Below are 20,397 nucleotides of genomic sequence, written 5' to 3' on the forward strand. Positions count from 1 at the left end.
TTGAGTTATGCCCGATCAAACTTAAAAAAAAAATATTAAAAAAAAAAAATTTCCATGGAACTCGAGTTTCAGGAAATCGAGTTCCATGCAAAAAAATTTTTTATAAGTGTGATTGCTCTATATTCAGGGAGCCCTATAGTGGCGTTTTTAAGCCCTATAGTGACGTTTAAAAGCCCTATAGCGGCGTTTTACCGCAAATATTTTTAGAAGTGTGATTGGCCCATATTCACGGTGCCCTATAGTGGCGTTTTTAGGCCCTATAGTGACGTTTTAAGGCCCTATAGCGGCGTTTTTCTGCAAAATTTTTTATAAGTGTAATCGCTTTGTTCTGGGTGCCCTATAGTGATTTTTTTAGGCCCTATAGTGACGTTTTTAAGCCCTATAGTGACGTTTTAAATCCCTATAGCGGCGTTTTCCTACAAAAAATTTTTATAGCCCCCAACCAAGTTCAAGGGGCCCTATAGTGGCGTTTTTAAGCCCTATAGTGACGCTTTAAAGCCCTATGGCGGCGTTTTGGAACTCGACTTCCCTAAAATCGAGTTCTATGCTTTTTTTTTTTTTTTTTTTAGTTTTTTTTGAAATAACTCGATTTTCTACGAATCGAGTATTTTAATGAAACTCGATTTTAAAGTAATCGAGTATCGAAACAGGGGCATATCCCTATATAGTTTCTAAAAAGGGGCATATTGCTAATTTTTTTCAAAATTAAGGGCAAAAGGCTAGAATCTCCCTACTACATGTTGTATATTGCACTACTACATGTTGTTTATTCTGCATCCATGGTGCTTTTAGCTACACAACTTTGTTTTTTACTACACCAAGAAATAGCTTCTCCTCCAAGAAGGAATACATAACCCGATGTGCATTTCCCATTATCTGTGTCACCAGAGAAATCAGAATCAGAATATCTATTAACTATTAAATGTTTCCCACTATAAGTCATTTTATGACTTTTTGTACCTTTAATATATCTTAAAACACCAGAGAAATCAGAATTAGAATATCTATTAACTTTCAAATGTTTCCCACTATAAGTCATTTTATGACTTTTTGTACCTTTAATATATCTTAAAATTCTTTTAACAGCCACCCAATAGGCCTCACTTGGATTATTTTGAAATCTACTCACAAGGCTTACAACAAAACTTAAGTCAGGTCTAGTACATAGTATAGCATACATTAGGCTACCAACAAATAACATACATTATGCTACCAACAACTTGAGCATAAAGTCTATGCCCCATTTTTCTTTTCTCTTCATCATTTATAGGACACATTTTCTTAGACAATTTGGTTTGTTTATGGATAGGAGTATCAATTGGATTTGGACTATCCATATAAAATCTTTTTAAAATTTTATCAATATATTGTTCTTGATATAATTGAAGTATTCTTGATTTTCTATCTCTAACAATTTGAATTCCTATTCCTAACATATAGGAAGCTTCTCCCACATCTTTCATTTCAAATTGGGATTTTAGAAAATCTTTTAACTTCACATATAGATTCAACATGATTACCAGCCATCAAAATATCAACAACATACAAAGATAAAATTATAAAATCACTCCTGCTATTTCAATGATATACACAATGATCATAATCATTAGCTCTAAAACCAAATTTAACAATTGCATTATGAAAAGTATAATACCATTGTCTTGATGCTTGTTTCAAAGATATATTTTATCCAAATAAACTCGAAGATGGACCTGGCCTGAATATATAGAATCAGAAACCAGTGCATTTTGTATTCGATGAGATCACAAGTTATATTATCAAACCTATAGAGCAACAAAATTCACTTCCAACAACAAAGATAACGAGGTCATATTCATATATACCTCGAACTGAAAAGTGAAAAGGAACACAAACGATAGGACATATATAAACAGTAACAAAATACACAAAAGAAAAACACCAACAGCATCATTATCATGCAAAATAACCGAATGGGTACATGATCACATCTTGACTTGGCGATCCACCACCTCAATACGTACTTTGCCTTCATCATCCAAATGTCCCACATCGTTAAAAGTCTGACCGCTAATTTGATCAGCCTCTTTCAGTTTAGAAGCTACATATCCTGGTTGGATCTCTTCAACATCCACCTCAACCGTCCCTACTTCCCTTAATGCTCCGGTATCATCATCCAACACCACATACGCAGTAGCGGCCCTAATCAAAATAGCAAGTTCTCATTACCACCACGAAGCACACACACACACAGCGCAATTCATGCCATGAAATTTCTCACAAAACATTTTTCAAAACTTACTACAATTTTCTAAACATACAATTTTCTAAACATACAAGTTATGATGAGAGTAACATCACATTCATATGTGATGTCATTAGTACTCACTTTTATTATGCACCAATCACAATATATTATGTTAGGATTATGACGTGTAAAGAAATTTATAAAGCCTGATGATAACTTTAGCATTTGCCACTTTTGAATTATATCTTAAATGTTAATTTCAATACCTCTCAGCTTCAGGCTCATTTCGGGTAGCTTCGTCCTTGTACTCCTGGCCCTTCAGCTTCAACCCTTCCATTTTCTGTCTCGCTTCCCCTGTTGTTTCGCTCAACTTCTCCTGCATCATATATTGTCATTTTTTAGTGAAACCTACATAACAATCTAGGCAATGTTTGATATTTCAAAATAAATTTATAACTTTTGAGTTGGTCGTTTTTTATTGAAGAATAAAAAATGATGAATCCATAAAAAAAGTGATAGATAAATGAATTTTTAGTTATGTCTAGTACACAGAGTCAGCAAAGATTAATGAATATTAGTTATTGTTTACTATGCCAAACAACTAAACAATTGTGAATTTTTTTTAGAAGTAAAATAGTGAAATTTATTGTTAAAAAAAAAAAAAAAAATTTGTTTGTATCATATGTATGATATATTATATACCTTGGTTGCCTCTTTAGTCTCGTCAGTGTTCTCCTTGACTTCCTCTTTCTTACCAGTCAAGAAACCCATAGCTCTTTTAGCAGCATCGGCAGCAGAGTCCTTAATCTCTCCAAGCTTACCCAACGTAGTATCCTTCCCCTCTATAGCTTTCTCCGCCGCATAATCCTTATTCTCACTCGCCTTTCCAACCGTCGTGTCCTTCGTCTCCTTCGCCTTCTCCGCCGCGTAATCCTTATACTCACTTGCCTTTCCCACCGCAGAGTCCTTGGCTTGCTTTGCCTTCTCCGCCGCAGAGTCCTTAGTCTCCTTTGCCTTCTGCGCCGCAGAGTCCTTGGTCTCCTTCGCCTTCTGCGCCGTGTAATCAGTATACTCACTTGCCTTTCCCACCACAGAATCCTTAGCCTGCTTCGCCTTCTCCGCCGCAGAGTCCTCAGTCTCCCTTGCCTTCTCCGCCGCCTCCTTTGCTTTCTCTGCTGCATAGTCCTTGTACTCCTCCGCCTTCCCCTTGGTAGAGTCCTTTGTTTCCCTAGCCTTTTCTGCAGCATTCTCTGTTGTCTCTTTCGTCTTCTCAGTTGTATAATCCTTGTACTCCTTAGTTTTCTCAGCTGTAGTATCTTTAGCCTCTCTTGCTTTCTCTGCAGCTCTATCTTTAGCCTCTTTAGCATTCTCTGCAGCTTGCTCTGTTGTTTCCTTTGTGGACTCCGTAGTCTCTTGGGTCTTGCCAACTACAGCTTCCTTTGCACGCTCGTATGTGTCATGAACTGCTTTCATCACAGACCCAATAACGCCAGGCCTTTGATCTTGCTCTTGGTGGTATTGTTGTTGTGAGTATTGTGTTTGCTCAGTCGTCTTAACACCTTCTTCACACTCTCTTCTTTCTCTGTTAACATCGCTGAGATCAGAAGCAGCAAGTTTCGCTGCTGCCTCGGCTCTCTCTTCCTTGAATTGCCTTGTAGACGCCATTGAAACAAATGTATTTCAGAATTGTTTTTGGTTTTCAAAACTCTTTGTTGATTTGATTTCTCTACCTGTATGAGAAGCTAGTTCGTGCTTATATATATACGTATATATATTTCTATACATATAGACGATTTGATTGGTGAAGAGATGACACGTGGTGAATGAGATTGTTGAAGATGAACACGTGGCTGTGGGGAGTGACACGTAGTCTTTGCATGCATGCAAGAAACTGTAGTCAGAGGAATTCTAGGGGTATTGTCGGTGCTAAGAGGTTATCTTCCACGGGTCCCCACACGTGTCATATTGGGCTTAACTCTAGCCAGAGTGTAGGGGCGAGCCAAGAATTTGTATTTGGGGGGTCAAACATAAAATTAGATAATTAATTATTTTTGTGTATATATTAATTATATCCATACTAGCAGTAATGTACATACAATTTAATAATCAAAATCTAAGTGTATTATTTCTGAATTACCAACTTCTAAACTTGTCCATGAACCTAGATTTTTCAAATTAAATTATCACCCATTATATATAATGACTAAATTTTTTAAAAATACTAATAATTTAAAGATTTTTAAATAAAAGACAAACAATCATTCAAATTTCAATATATAAAAAAAAATAGCTATAACTACAACCAAATACATGTTATATTATTTTATATATAAATAAAATGATAAAATTAATATATTTTAATCATATACATTTATGATGTTATGATACATTGGTTATTTTAATATTTTAAGAACAAATAAAAATATGAGAAAGTGAGAGTAGCCTACACAGCTACACACTTGCTTTTGCAGGAAGTATTTTAACCACACACATGGTTATGTAGTGGAGGAAAATTATTTAAGTGTTACCTCTGCAATATTTTTACAATAATTTCACAATAAATCCTAAGTAGTAAGTTGTTATTAATTCTAATTTTAATCCACAACTAAATAACCTTTTTGCACACACGTAACAGCCAATAATAACTTGCTACTTAAGATTTATTGTAAAAATATTGTGAATATAACATTTCTTTATTAAAATAACTTTACTATATATATATATATATACTAATTTTTTCAATTTTTTTTGGGGGGGGGGGGGGGGGGGGCCAAGGCCCCCTTGGGTCCCAATGTGGCTCCGCCACTGCCAGAGTGATCGATCTCCATCTGTATATGAATCGAGCTCAGCTATTCCTTCATGAATACTCTATGTTCAGAAGAAGTTGAATAAGACGAGGAGACCATTATTGAAGAAGTTGCTGTAAAATATATTTCAAAAACTTTTGCCATCAAAAGATTCAAAAACATTGATCACCGCCCTACTTGATATCTGCGCCTCTTTGCCAAACTTATGAGCAGGTTTTAGGACCTAGCAAGTGTGATCAATATGTGGCAATGTCTGTTCATGATTATTCTTTTGAAAAATATCCAGGTCATAATATGATTCTCAATATATATATATTTTTTTTTGAGCCAACTTAGATTTTTACCCTTTCCAAAGTCGTTTCAATGTTACTATTTCCGTCATTTGGCCCATAAAATTTACTATCTCCATATTTGAGATTTAGATCTTAATTTATGAGGTGTTGAATGCAAGTTCTATTGGGATTTCCATAATTATTGGTCTTTGGTTTTGTGTTCGAGAGTTGGGATTTCATATTTATTGGTCTTTGTATCTGTATTTGTGTTTGAGAGTTGAGATTGGGATTGGGATTAGGGTTGGGTGCAAATGCAACAATTATTATTATCTTAAAGCATTTTGTGATTTAATTTTTTTTATTTAATATATTTGTTTTTGTAAGGCTCGAGAAAAGTGCTAATTACTCTTTTATCTTAGAAGGACCAGAATAGCTTAGTAACATTATAATTGAGGTTCCTCATAATCACTTATAAACTCACGGTCTACTATATAAACATTTGATGTGAGATTTGGCTTACCCTCACAAACACATATTCAAACTATCAATTACAAACTTATTATTTGAGGTATCATAATCTTCTTTACTTAAAATCCTATTATTTGCTTAAAATCCTAATGTTTTGGTTAGGGCTAACGTTATGCTACAATGCCTTCAAGCCAAATAACATCACTAGGTTTATTTTCATACCATTTATAACAACTCGAGTGCTTTCACTTGTCACCTCTATATATGCTTAGGGATTCATAACTAGTCAATCTATATATTGTATTCTTTATAGAGTCGTCATTTTTTATATAATTCTTTCTTGAAGTTATTTTTTAGGTTGCTTTATGTTCTCATCAAGAACAAACTAGTTGACAAACTTCTCACGAAAAACAAAAGACATCTTCATATCTATTGTTATAATCACATGAAGCCTCAAACAAAATGTTGCCTTTACAAGGAGTAAAATAAGTTATTAATAAACCATTACGTGGTTAATGCTTTTAGGACACGTTTAGTACACTGTAATGATTACATGGGAATAGGAATAAGTATTACAAGGAATACATTAAGTTGGAATGTAATAAGTATTACTATTCATTAGTTTGGTGACCATTTGGGAATAAAATCCTAAATATGCATCCACGATTTAGTAGAGTATAAAAAGAAAGTGTAATTAAATTATTTTTGAGTCAGATTTCCTAAAATACACTTATTTTAGGGTGTTCAAAATAAAGCTAATAATTAACAAGAAGGAAAATTTATTTTCTTTCCTTTTGAAAATGTGGCAACTAATGGCTTTTTAGGAAATTTTTAAAAAAAGTTATTACATAAGGTGAATAGAATAGATATTCAATACTTTTGATAAGGAATAGTTATTCCTTATTTTGAAGAATAGTCATTCATAAGAAATAACTATTCATTGTAATAAAAACATAATCAAACAACCGAATAGTTATGCCATAGGAATATCTATTACATTACAGTGTCTATTACAGTCTACCAAACGTGCTCTTACTTTACCTAGTCATAAACCCACGCAATGAATAAAAAAAAAATATAATTATTTTAAAAGAATATAATCTAAAATTTATATTTAAAAGTATATTATATTTTTATAAGTTTTAGAAAATGGAACATATAATCTATTTTTCATTTTGCATTCAACAACAACGTTATAATTATAAAATTATTTTATATAAATAGAAAAGATGTTATTAAAAGGATTTCTTTTGTAAAAAGAATATACCACAATCAGTTGACTTATTTGAACATATCCAATATTTTTTTTTTTAAAGTACACCTCCATTCCATGGAATACATGTAACATATTACATTAAGTTTAAAATATTATATAAATTTAGAATTGAAGCATTTTTTTTTCTTTCCAAATATAAGTATAATGCTGATTTTATTGAGACTTGAATTTTAAGGTAATCTTGTGAGTATTTATCATTTTTTAGGGCTATATTTCTAATTTTCTAATATCTTTTTTTTTTTTTTTTTTTTGTATTTTTTAGCCTAAAACTAAAGAGTTTGATAGGCCAAGAATGTATTGACCATTTTGGTAACTTATTCAATTATTTAGCCAAGTGAATTAATTAGATTCAATTACATGCAATAAGCGTGGTAGTACAAACAAATCACCAACTAAGGATCTGTTTGGATAAAACTTATTTTGCTGAAACTGAATGGACTGAAGTGGACCAAATTTGACCGAATGGACTAAAATGAATTGAAATGGACTGAATAGACCATAATGAATCAAAATAGACTTAATAGACCAAAGTGGACCGAAATAGTCCAAAGTGGTCCAAATGTACCCAAGTGGATCAAAATGAACCAAATTGGATCCAAGTGTACCGAAGTGGACTAAAGTAGACCGAATTTAATCGAAATGCTACATTAATATTGCTTAACAGAAGCGTAGAAATAATAAATACTATGCGTCAGTTTTTAGATATTATATTGATGTGCAATGGTTTAACAACTTAGACTACACCTAGATATCAACATTTGTGCCTCTAACATAGCTGAAATGGTTTGGTTGCCTATTGTTATTTAAATATCCTTTCCAATAAACCCTATGGCACATGCCTTTGCTCCCAATTCTCTCTTCAAAAAGAAAATAGATGAGTTTGGATTCATTAAATATATGTGGAAAAAATTTGAGATTTAATTACTAAATTTTAATAGAACTTGGAACAAGTTTGAAATCTATATATTTTTTAATAAATTCATATTTAGAATAAGTACTCTCAAGTCTCAAGTCACCTTATTGCCGTGGCCAAATTCTATTTGGCTTTTTTTTCTTCTTTTCAATTTTCACATATCCATAGACATGTTAATACTATTGCTCATAAACTTGCTAGACATGCTAGACACGTTAGTGATTTTTAGGTGTGGATGGAAGATGTTTCTCCACACATCAACTTTGTTCTCCTAGCTATTTTTGGTTAGGTTTTCTTTTTCCAATAAAACAGACTGATTTTCTTCTCAAAAAATAAAAATAAAAAATAAAAAAGTCTCAACCCAGTCTTTTCTTTTCCAATTTTCAAGTAAGTGCACTGAAATTGATCAAAATAACTGAAGTGGACCGAATACCCTGAAGTGAACCAAATGGGCCGAAGTGAACTAACATCCCTCTCCAAGCCAAGGCTGAAGCCATCTTATGCTTTGTCCAGCTCGCAAAGGCTCTCAATTTGGGAAATGTCTTGATCGAAAGAGAATAAAAACCGGGCATAGAGTCCATTCAGCGTAAGGTTGCAGAAACTCCATAGAGAAGCTATTGATCTCTTTGCTTTTTTTTCTCCTCCTGTTCCTTTGTTTGGGGATGTAGAGAAGTTAACAGAGCCCCTCACCTCATGTTCTAGTGGGCTGGTCCCTCAAGAATAGGTATTGGGGTTATTTTGATTTAGTATATGGGCCTCAAGCCTTTGAAGTGTATTCGGAGGATCTTAATCGGATACAACCTGTCTAATTTCTGTGTTTGATGTTTATAAAATCTTTACCATTTAAAAAAAAAAAAAAAAAAAAAAAAAACCCTAAAACCTCACACACGAGCCTTCCATCAACAATTTAAATTTTTAGACGAAAACACTATTTTGGTCCCTATAGTTTGGTGTAACAGTCAATTTGGTTCCTACATTTTAGTAACGGTCAATTTGATCATTGTTATTTTCAACTTACAATAAATTTAGTCCTTATTGTCAACTCATTAACGGAAAATGCCTACGTGAATAACGGATTACACAGTTGTCACACATGAAGCTGACATGACTAATTAAATGATAATAATAAATTTAAATAATATTAAAAATGCCAAGTAGACCAATAATAAAATAACAACAAATGAAAATAAACACATCATCACCTAGCCAGCAATATGAATTGTCTAATAAGCCACTAATACATTTCACCACTTATCTAGATGAATCTCACATTACCCATGTAACCAAACAATTTTAAATCTTCACCAATAGTCAGATCTAGCCCGATGTACACACTTCCACCTTCACATTCAACCCGAGAGTGCCATGGCCGCTTCAACTTCACTATCCCTTCCAAATCTTCAACTGTGCCATGACCGGTTTTGGCATTCTTGATCAGATCTTGAGGTTCATTTAAAGTTTTGTTCATCAAAGGGGTGTTGGGCTTGATGAGATTGATAGAACTTTTTTCTTTTTCTTATTTAATTTGTAAAATAACATTAAATACAAATGGTACCAACAAATTGAAGAAAAAAAAAAAACCCAAAATCAAATATCAAGTTCCACTAGTTTCTGGTTGATATATCCTAGAATCAAAGTAACAACAAATTAAAGAAAAAAACAATTACATAATTGAAGACTTTGTTGGTAATCGAATGAACTTCCGGTAAAATTGCAGACACTTAAAAATATACAACAGTGAGGAAAGAAAAGGAAAAAACTCTCACTTCTACTAAAATAGCCTAGCCAACACCTTTGGCAACAAAGTTGACCCACCTTCATACACTCCGGTGATGAATGTGAAGGTGGAGGTTCGCAGATTGACAACTGCTAGATCTTATTGGTGATGAAGATTTTGGAATGATTGGGTACATAGTAACAGATCTTTAAGGTTAAATGGTAAATTTGTTTGAGTTAGTGGATGAAAAAACTCATGTGGCTGACTAGGTGATGATGTGTTTCAGAATTTTTTTTTTGTTTGATGTGGAATTTTATTTATTTTTACTAAAATGCTTACATGGATTTTTTTAATATTTAATTATTTAATTTTATATTATTATTTTAACCATGTGTGCACCAATTATGCAAACTGTTTGCCACATCTGCATTTTTCGTTAGTGAGTTAATGGTAGGGACCAAATTGGTTGTAAGTTAAAATAACAAAAACCAAATTGACCGTTGCCAAAATGTAGAAACCAAATTGATTGTTACACCAAAATGTAATGACCAAAATGGTGTTTTCACCAAATTTTTATAATAACCTATATCACTATATGTGAGATTGTAGGATATTATTATAGATTGATCAAGTCACTCATAATTAATACCTCAACTAAAATAATGTGGTAGTATTTAATATTACTCCTAAGTGAGATAAATACTCCTAAAAAGGTGAGATAAATACTGACCTTCATGAAATATTATGCACATAAAATTGACATATAACTTTTTGGATCAATAAAATGAATTAAACGAAATTAAATTAATCAAAAATTTTTTTTTTTGGGTCAGAATAATGGTTAAAAACTGCAAAACTTTCCTACAAGTATTTTCATCAATGATTTTGGATTTTATAAAAATAAAATAAAAAAAAGAAGGGGGGTGAGGGAGGAATAAAAGACTTGACTTTCTCTAATTTCATAGACGCTCATTATAAAAGACCAGAATGAAGATTTGTCCAAAGCCACTAAACACCACCATCAAAATGATCATGAATTGAAAATAGGATGGGATGAGTTCTGTCAATTAACTATCAATTTCCTGTTTGTGGGAGTTGTAATCAATCAGGAATCATGTACTTTTACAATTGTTGCACAATAAAAAGATTGGTGCATCAAGTAGCATCGGTTGACAACTTGACATGTCCTATTACAATAGGTGTATAATAGATTGATACAAGTGATGGTCCTATTTGGAAGTGATATTCCAACTACAATTTGAATTTGTAAACTTAACAGATTATTGAAAATAGTTATTCATCATTTTTATAATAAAAAAATAGATGAATACCATCAATTGCAACATGGTTTATCACCTTAACAGAGTACTGAAAAATAGTAATTCAGAATACCATCATTTGTAACATGGTTCACAAGGAGCATAATTGAGAGAAGAATGAAGACTATCCATTACCCAAGCCACAATTGCCATCATTTCACACAGAATCTAAAATGATAATAAATTGAAAATTTTAGATGAGTTGTATTATTTACCTGTGAGGGTAAGAGTATGTTCTAGTGTCAATTGCCTACAAAACAAATACCCCCATGTTGTTATTTCTTAAAAATATGCATAGTTCTGAGATGTGCGTCCAAAAAAGGACTGCATACAACCACAACTATATTTTATCCAACAAAAGTACAACTAATTTTTTTTCTTACACTGAACTAGTTAATCAAAATGTAAAGAATTCCAAAATCTAACATTTCTGCTTCTCTACATGGCCTATTGCCATTCTAGATGGTTCAACTTACAACCTTCGTGAAACTGTTCAAGTTGATGATGCATGAACCAATTACAAAACATGAACATTATTTCGGACCCTAACATTCAGTCTTCTAAGCCACACAGAATGTACGACCATATGAAAGACATCAAAACGCTTAGGTGGAGAATGAACCTCAAAATGTCTCCTTACTTGTACCACTCTCCTTTGCATCCTTATGTACTGCCTTGTAGGAATGCTCATTAGTATTTTCTTCAAGTTGGGAACATCCTTCACAGGAACCTCAACAGAGAATGACTTCCAGTTCAAAACATCACTAAATGGTAGAACATAAAAATCTGAAATCAGCACAGGAACACACCCTGCGTAAATGGCCTCAACAATTCTTGGACTGGCAACTTCATAGCCACTTGGACAAATGCAATACTTGCTCTTTTTCATCATGTCAAGGTAGGATACCCCTTTTGGAAGGTACTTATGCACCTGTATATCTTCGTCTTTGTTTTCCCAATGCTCAAGGAGGACAGGTCTAATGGGGCCATGGAGCCCTCCAGCAAAGAAAGCCAAGATTGGACGGTGAGATGGGGATGGACCGCCGATAAATCCATCTATTGAACCGGTTTGGAGATTGATCTCTGGAAAGGACACATCCTTAGTGGGGTTGAATCCCTCGGATGTATTAGCATTGCAAAGAACGCGAATGGAGTTTTTGTGTAGGTAAGGAGTGGCACGGGAAGCTTCTGGCCCCTGAAATCAAACAATAGTTGGTCAAATATTATTATCAGAACAATGGTTAAACGATTAAATTCACTATTTTCTAACAATTAATCTTTGGAGCAAAACGTTCGGAGAAAGTGGTACTTTATCAGCAATAACTTTTAAACTTCTAGTATATGAGCCTCATACTTGGACAGAAAGCAAGATGGATTTTGTAAGAATGTTAGTTATGAACGTAAAGCAGCTGTCCTTACCCAATCATGGCAAGAAAGCATAAAATGATCGGCTCCTAGGCTTCGATTCCAATAGGGGTATTTTCCTGAAATGATATTGACATAATCTGTAACAGTGTGTTTAATGGGACCAAAATCATGTGAGTTTTGCACATAGACAAATCGGACCAGCATTGCCACACTGAAGGGAAGGAAGAACACATGTGCTTTCTCAGGATCCCTGGTTCTGAACTGGTTATTTATCTCAATCCCATGGATTAAATTCCCTTCCGTAGAATATATGCTCTTGCAAGGACCATTATGAAACAATGGGTGCTCCCCTTCTTCATAGACATAAATCTTGAATTGCTTTTCCATTTCCAAGTAACTCCTGTAGTGATTACAGAGAAGTGTTACTGCATTAGAAAACAGAACTAGAGTTTATATGCTCTAACTTAAAAGATCCCTTATGCAGCACTAAATGCTGAGTATGTTGTAGTAGGGCATGTTCTGTTTCATATCACATGATTGGAAGAAACCACCAAAAACTGGTAACATGGAAAGAAATTGAACATGTTGAAAACTTTAATTTAATTATAATACAAAGTTTGGATGGTACTTTTTACCCAGGAAGTTATTGTGTGTATGCCCAACTGCTGAAGCCTTATTTATAATGTTTCACTCTTCATGAGGTCTATACCTAGAACATGTTCTTTAATAAATTCAGTTACTTCTCAAGTAATTGAAGCCCAAGTTCATTTCTAGTGAATTGAATTGACCAATGACTTTTGCGTCAAATGGCACCTCCATCACTTATAACGGTAGGGTGGTTGGTGAGATTGCAAGTTCATGTGATCATGTCCCTATGGGTGTGTACATAAATTTACCAAGACAAATGACACAAAAAATTCAGACTTTTCAGTAATTTTAACAACACATATCAACTTCACCAAAAGAATGAATGAAAGCTTAATAAACCTCAATCGGGGTACCTATAAAAGACATTGGCATTTCTATACATAGGACCTAGTGGAACGAAGCCAGGATCTTGAGTTTGGTTTGCACGTTTAGCTTCTCTTATTGCAGCTCGAGCTCTACTAAGACCGGCTTCAAGTGTATCTAAATTGCTGTGATCTCGTCTAGCTTTCAAGAGTGGATCAGGAGATTTGACTGGGTCATAAGATTCATTCATGGGAGGAAAAATACCGAGTCTAGCCACAGAAAAATTGTAGATGCCTTCCTTAGTCCCATTCTGTCCAATTAATTAATGGTTAACATCACTAAAAAAAAAATTGCTTCAATCAAATTCATTTGGGTTGGGTAATTTCAATAGACTTCTTACTTAAAAGAAAGCTTGAATTTTTATCTTTAATAAATAAAATACTAAAAAAGTTAACATCAAAATTAAATGAAAAAAATTCCAAAATAATATACCGCTCCAATAAGAATTGAAAAATGTACAAATAACATAGATGAAAGGCACAATTGGTAGACATTTCAAAAAATGTTCTATTTTTTCTATGGATTTTGTTAATGTACGTCCTAAGGGCACATAATAAGAAATTTTTTTCTCAAAAATTAAAAAAGTATTGACAACTTTTTTTATTTTCACTTTTTCAATTTTCGAGAAAATAGACACACATTAACAAGAGCCTTCTTCTATTTATTGTTTTGCAATGCAAAACGAATATGTCACATCATGCAGGAATACTAAGTTTGATTTTTAGCTCCACATAAAAATGGGAATACCTTAGTTTTTCTAAAAAATGAAAAACAAAAATCAATGCAACGATATGAGAAGATGCATCTTCTCATATCGTTTCTAAAGGAACCATATGGTCCCTTTAGTTTCTCTATGCTTCTCTAATTCAATAGTGTCATAAAAGTAAAATCTTTAACTTCCATATTCATTTAAAGAAAAAACTTCCATATTCATTGAGGAAAAAAAAAACTATAATTCCTGTGCTAGCTTAAAATCTTTTATTACCTTTTAATTACACCATTCACCAAATGCTTATCAACTTTTCTTTTTCTTTTTCTTTTTTTGGAGAAGAAATGCTTATATCAACTTAAGCATAACTGCTACTTTTCTTTAAAATACAAATTTGAAACAGACTAATTGTCTTCTTTATTAAATAGAAAACCCAAATCATTTTCTCTTGAGGAAAATTCAATGGATAAAACAATATAGAGAACATTATTCGAGACAACAATCACACATGTCGGCCAAAGACAACACGTTTTGACTTCATATGGTTTTACGAAATTCTTAGTAAAACAATAAACTTTACTCTGGGAAACTTCAATGATCACATATAGAATTTTTTAATGAAAAATCAAAGTTTGCACTAACAAAAATCGTGACATATGTAACAAAAACAATATTACAATATAAATTAAAGAAATAAAATTGAAGGTGGAGGAAACAAATTTTAGAATTTCATATATGATAATCCATCTTCTAAGATTGCTCAATATTTTTGAGATTTTCTTAGATTTAAGATTGCTCAATATGGTCCTCAAAACAATTTTCTTAGTGATAACCATAGAAGACTTTAAACCAAAAAAAAAAAAAAAAAAAAAAAAAAAAAAAAAAAGAGGAAAAAGGATTTGCTTGTAAAATTGGAAACCAAACAAGAGTAACAACATACCAAAAAGAGCAATTAAAATAAAACAAATATCATATATTTTCTTTGAAATCATATCATTTGTATATTAATTTTCTTTTAAAAAGAAAGAAAGAAAGAGTTCTTACAAGTTGTACTTGTATAGCTTCTATAGTTTGTGGAGGAGTAGATGAGCGATTTAGCACAGAGTCATCTGAGATAGCTTCTTTCTTATTATTCACATGAATATTCTTCATAGAAGTGACAGCCCCAGTTGATGAAGAAGAAGAAGACGACAAGAAAACCCAATTGGACTCTAGAGGACCCAATACAGAAACAAACCCACATACCACAATCAGTGAAACCATGAACAACAAAAGCTTCACTGATGCTGATGATGATGATGATGACCACAAATTACATGCACAACCACCCCACTTTTTGTCACCAACACTCCCCATGATCTCTCTCTATTAAGCTCCCTAGATAGGAAAGCTTTTATTTACAATGAAAACAAGAACTCCACGGGTGAACTAGAACATGTTTTTCAGATTTGAGGTTGGGACTTGGAAGAAGAACATTTGGTAATAAATAGTTGCACCACCACGCCAAGCGTCCTGTTGTTTTTGGCCTCTATTACCGAGTTTCTTCATGCAATGTTTTCCTGTTTTTCCAACTCTACCCTTTCTTGTCACCGATTCCTTAATTAATGCAAAGCTTTCAACGCCAGCTGTAGAAGTAGAAGATTAATTTTTTTACAGTTTCATGATTCATCCAATGTAACTCGATCGCTTTTGTAAGTGGTACCTAGCCACCAACAATGAAAATCATCAATGCTCTATTAATTCTCTAGAGATTATATTTGTCTCAGTGCATGTTTTTCTTTATACCATTTAAGGCCTAGCACCTCATCAAAAAACAAAAAGAAAAAGAAGAAAAGCTTAGCACCATTAACTGTCCTCTAAAGTCTAATCTAATCTCTATGATTTTTATTTTTTTATTTTTAAATTATAGATAAATAGTGGGGAAAGGAAAAGTTAGTTTCGAACTACAGACATTATACATTAAAAAAGTATCACCTAATTTCTATGATATGATCGTAAATGAAAATTGAATGGGCCGATTTGTTTTTAGTTTTAATATCATATAATAGTTCATAATATCATATTTTTATATATATAGTTACAATTAATAGTAACTAAAATTTCATATATATATATATATATATATAAATTGAGATCTTTTTATTTAAGTTTAATATTATTAAATTCTTTTTTGAAAATTTTCAATTTAAAAAAAGAAATTATATGTTGCACACATTCATAAATAATTACATAAAAATGTAATAAATTATAATTGAATCTTTTTATATTTTCTAAATTTAAAATTCATGAATTTACACAAAGAAATTAACTTAGAATGTACTCAACATTTTAAAATATATTTAACATTAAATTAGAGTATAATTTAAAAATTAATCGGCATAAAATTGAAATACCATTAAAATGTAATTAGATTTTTTTTTTCTTTCTTTCTTTTGAAGTCACACTTTAGTGAATATATATATATATATATATATATGTATGTATATATTTATAAAGTAACATACGTAAGAGTCGTTTTCTTTGACAAAAGGGCTGCTATAATGCATTACTTTTTCAGAGCGGGCCACACAAAATATGCTCACGATATGTAACTTACTATAATATAATATAATATAAGATAATTGAGAAAATGTGAGATGTTTATGCTGTGCAGCCTCTAAGTTTAAATCTTCTATCCCATTTTTCCTGCTTCACTTTATACTCCACAGCATAAGTGACGATAGGCCCCATTGATAAGATTAATAAAGATTCCAAATTGAAGGACATGTTCGTCTCTTTACAAATTAATAAATGCTGCTACGGCTTACATGTGTGGTCTATGTGTTGGTACATATCTCGTGCATGTCACCTCTCATTCACAACACCAATTAAAGAGCTAGAGACTGAAGTCAAGGCCTTCCCATTCCCATTAATGAATAAGTAGGAGCGAATGTGTACTCTTAAAGTAATTGTTAATAAATAATTAAGAAAATAAAAAAATAATTAAAATTTTTTTTATGGGAAAATAAAAAAAAATAATTAATATTTTGACAATTTTTTTCATTTTTCATAAAAGTTGTGTCAAAAATTTCCTAAAATGAATTAAGGGCATTCGTTAGCATGACTCTAAATAATTTTATGAAAATTTGATACTATTTTTATTATTATGGAAAATATTAATGGATGTTCTAAGAACATTTGCTAATAAATCATTTTAGAAAAAATTTTATGAGAAAAAAAAATTAATATTTTGACCATATTTTCTATTTCCTATAAAGGTAGTATCAAAATTTTCTTAAAATATTTTGTTAAAAATTGACCTACAAACACCCGTTAATAAAACCCTTTTATTATTACTAATTATGCTTAATCAAGAACTATAATCATGTGTAAACCAAAAGAATATTTTTTATTAATTTAATAAAATAAAAATAAAATAGACGATAAAAATAAAGTAATCTTTTACTTTTGGTTATATAATGAATGCATGTCCTGTAAGACTAAGGTTTTTATAAAATAAAAAATAAAAATTCATATATAAGTTCAATAATGAAAGATGGTGGATAACTATGTAACTTAAAATATATATATATATATATAAATGTAACTAATATAAAAGGAAATGCCTACAAAAACTTTATGGCAGTTTGCATAATTTTAATTTCACCTTGGCTACAATAATCTTATAATCTGTATTATGAGTAAAAGTAAAAGGATTTAACAATCATAAATCTCAAACTATATATATATATATATATATATGAATCCATATTAGCAAAATATGGCTAGAAAGCAAGAAGACCATCGTGTAAAAAATACATCTTATTATGAAATGAAAACCATTATAAAAAAAAAAGAAAAAAGAAAAAAAAAAGCAACAACCACAAAAGAAAAGAAAAAAAAAATCATGTGGATCAAGAAGATGAAGAAGAATTCTTTTTTCTTTTTTCTTTTTTTGGAGAAGAAGATGGAGAAACATTATTGTGATTGAGAAGAAGAAAAAAAATTAATCATGTCAAATTAATATCTAACTTATACAACTTGAGTAATGTCCTTAAATTTAAAATAATTAATATAAAAGAAGCTTGAATAAAGTTTTTTTTTTTTTTTTTTTTTTTTAAGAAGAAAGACATAACTGATAATATTAATGTAAACCGGTTATATCAACTTGAAGTAAAGAATGAAACTGTGAATGAACATCCTCCATATTCATACAATAAAATCTGTTATATTTTTTACAAATCTAACCAAATTATGAGCAACCTCATTATTTCTCTCCTAGTATTGTTCTTTAAACCTTAAGTGATTACTTCAGAAAATAAAGTGATTACTTCAAAAATATTTTCTAACTCAATAACTAATAGCCATACAAATTTTCTAAAGGTTAATAAAATTAAAGCAAAGTTAAACAGGGAGAGACGTAATAATTAGATGGTGGATCTAACTTGAGAAGTTCTCATGAGTCACATTGATATTTAATTCTACTTCACGTTGATGCTTTGACCTTTGAGTTGGAATTCCTCACCTCAATATGAAAGTATCATTCAAATCTGTTAGTTGAAAATATAATGCTTACAATCAAATTGGCGAGTCCCATCTATTATATACAATTATACTACTGTTATTTCCCTCTCTTCTTTTTTTTTTTTTTTTTTTTTCAAAATAAGTGTTCCTAATGTTGTTATCCTATATCTTTCTATTTTTTGAAAAGATATTTATCTTATATCTTCTTTTTTGTTTGGAAAGATAGTTATCTTATATCTTTTTTTTTTTTTTTGGTAAAGATAGTTGTAGGGTTACGATTCGTGGCGGACCGTAACAGTGTCGGGTTCGCACGTAAAACGGCCCTAACAATATCATTTGTAGAGCGTGGGTTTGAAAGGCTAGGCCTTGATCGATAGGCGGTGGGTTTTTCAGGGGGTTCATACAAGGTTAAATGATCGTCACCCCTAGAGTACTTCTCATGGAGGTGGGCTGGGAGGCTCTCGTTTCTTGGCCATTTTTCCCAGCCCCCTTTTAAGATTACTTGGTTTTCCTTTTATACCCGCCTGTCTCCATTTATCCTTCATCCACGTGTAGGGTCAATCTTTCTAAGGCTGATACTTGTCCCATCAGTCTATCCCCCAAAGTCGTTGGGGGTGGTTGTAGAAGCCAAAGAATGCGGCCCTGTCGGGTTCAGAACATTAAATGATAATAACAGCAGCTTTCCCCGGATATTTTAGATCTTTTTTCCGAGTTTCAGTTTTATACCATTTTTACCCTTCTTGATGAGGGGGAACTTTGGGTCTGCCGAGGACTGAACTACCCTCGGCGGTACCCAAAGGCTATTTTGTTGAACTTGGGCCATAATCCTCCTCGGCTTGGCCCATAAATCATTTACGCCCTACAATAGCCCCTCAAAACCCGGCTGTCCAACCTCTGGGCTGGACAGGGGGGTTTTGGTGACGCCAAATCTCTTCCTGTGGCCCAATCCATTCGGCCTATTAAACATGCTGGCGGTTCCTCATATGCCTAAGAGATTCACCGGTCTACGAGATATTTTTTAATTTCACGCTTGAGGCGATCTTATCGCTTGGGGTATCCAAAACGCGCTTTGAATAATCACTATTTACGAGACTACTTTAATTCGACGGTTTATTTTGATGGGGTGGAGAAGTGGAACCGGCGTGTTAGGAGTCAGGGCTGAGGCAGGGGCTAAGTGCTTTTGCTTCTCCCTCTTTTGCTCCTTGGTGCCCTCCCCCTCCCTCTTCTTATTGTCTTCCCAGCACCAGTTCCGCCCTGGTGATGTTTCTTTTCTATCTTTTGTTCCTCTCTTTGTCTCTTCATCTCTCTCTCCTCTTCTCCTCCTTCTTTACTCATGTCCTCCATTTTCTTTATTCATCCCCTTCATCTTCGTCATTGATTTCTTCCTTATTATTTCCTTCTTCTTCATCCATTTTCTTTTTTAAAGTGAGTCCCTTTCTTAGTATGAGCAGCAATGAGGCAGAGATTGGAGAAACTTTGAAGACGAGTTTAAAAGACGCTTGACAGTTTACTTTTCTGTACTACAGATGTAATGGTTGCTTAGGCAGTTTACATTTTGTATAGGCTCGTTTGAGCCCCTTTTTGTATGTTGTAATAATTTTTTATATTAATAAAAATTGTTGTCTGCCTTATTTCGCATGTTATGTCTCTATGTTTTCATAAATTTGCAAGCGCTGCTCGGCACAATAATATAGCATCTAAATCAATGACGACTAAGACCAAAATATTTGATAATAAAATGATGTCGCCATAGCTTTAATAGAAGTGCTTGGCACAATAAGGCTGACCCGTAAAAAATAGTACTTAC

The 20,397-nt window shown here is 32.4% G+C and overlaps 2 protein-coding genes across 3 annotated transcripts; both read right to left on the bottom strand.

Annotated features, from left to right (window-relative positions):
• Nucleotides 1-1,707: 1,707 nt before the first annotated feature.
• Nucleotides 1,708-3,941, bottom strand: LOC115953952 (late embryogenesis abundant protein At3g53040-like). Of its 2 annotated transcripts, XM_031071789.1 has the most exons (4): nucleotides 3,584-3,941; nucleotides 2,930-3,550; nucleotides 2,494-2,603; nucleotides 1,708-2,181 (listed from the first exon to the last, which is right to left on the bottom strand). In XM_031071789.1, the coding sequence occupies exons 1-4, from the start codon at nucleotides 3,890-3,892 to the stop codon at nucleotides 1,965-1,967; spliced, it is 1,257 nt and encodes a 418-aa protein (XP_030927649.1). In that variant the 5' UTR covers nucleotides 3,893-3,941; the 3' UTR covers nucleotides 1,708-1,964. The 2 variants fall into 2 exon arrangements, with proteins under 2 accessions (XP_030927649.1, XP_030927648.1); XM_031071788.1 differs by having other exon boundaries at nucleotides 2,930-3,941.
• Nucleotides 3,942-11,210: 7,269 nt separating this feature from the next.
• LOC115952605 (probable glycosyltransferase At5g03795) lies at nucleotides 11,211-15,790 on the bottom strand. The gene is made up of 4 exons (XM_031069781.1): nucleotides 15,132-15,790; nucleotides 13,369-13,628; nucleotides 12,419-12,767; nucleotides 11,211-12,194 (listed from the first exon to the last, which is right to left on the bottom strand). Exons 1-4 carry the CDS (start codon nucleotides 15,441-15,443, stop codon nucleotides 11,517-11,519), a joined length of 1,599 nt encoding a protein of 532 aa, XP_030925641.1. The 5' UTR covers nucleotides 15,444-15,790; the 3' UTR covers nucleotides 11,211-11,516.
• Between the last annotated feature and the right edge of the window lie 4,607 nt (nucleotides 15,791-20,397).

Source organism: Quercus lobata, chromosome 7 (assembly GCF_001633185.2).
Source record: "Quercus lobata isolate SW786 chromosome 7, ValleyOak3.0 Primary Assembly, whole genome shotgun sequence".
Classification (NCBI taxonomy): domain Eukaryota; kingdom Viridiplantae; phylum Streptophyta; class Magnoliopsida; order Fagales; family Fagaceae; genus Quercus; species Quercus lobata.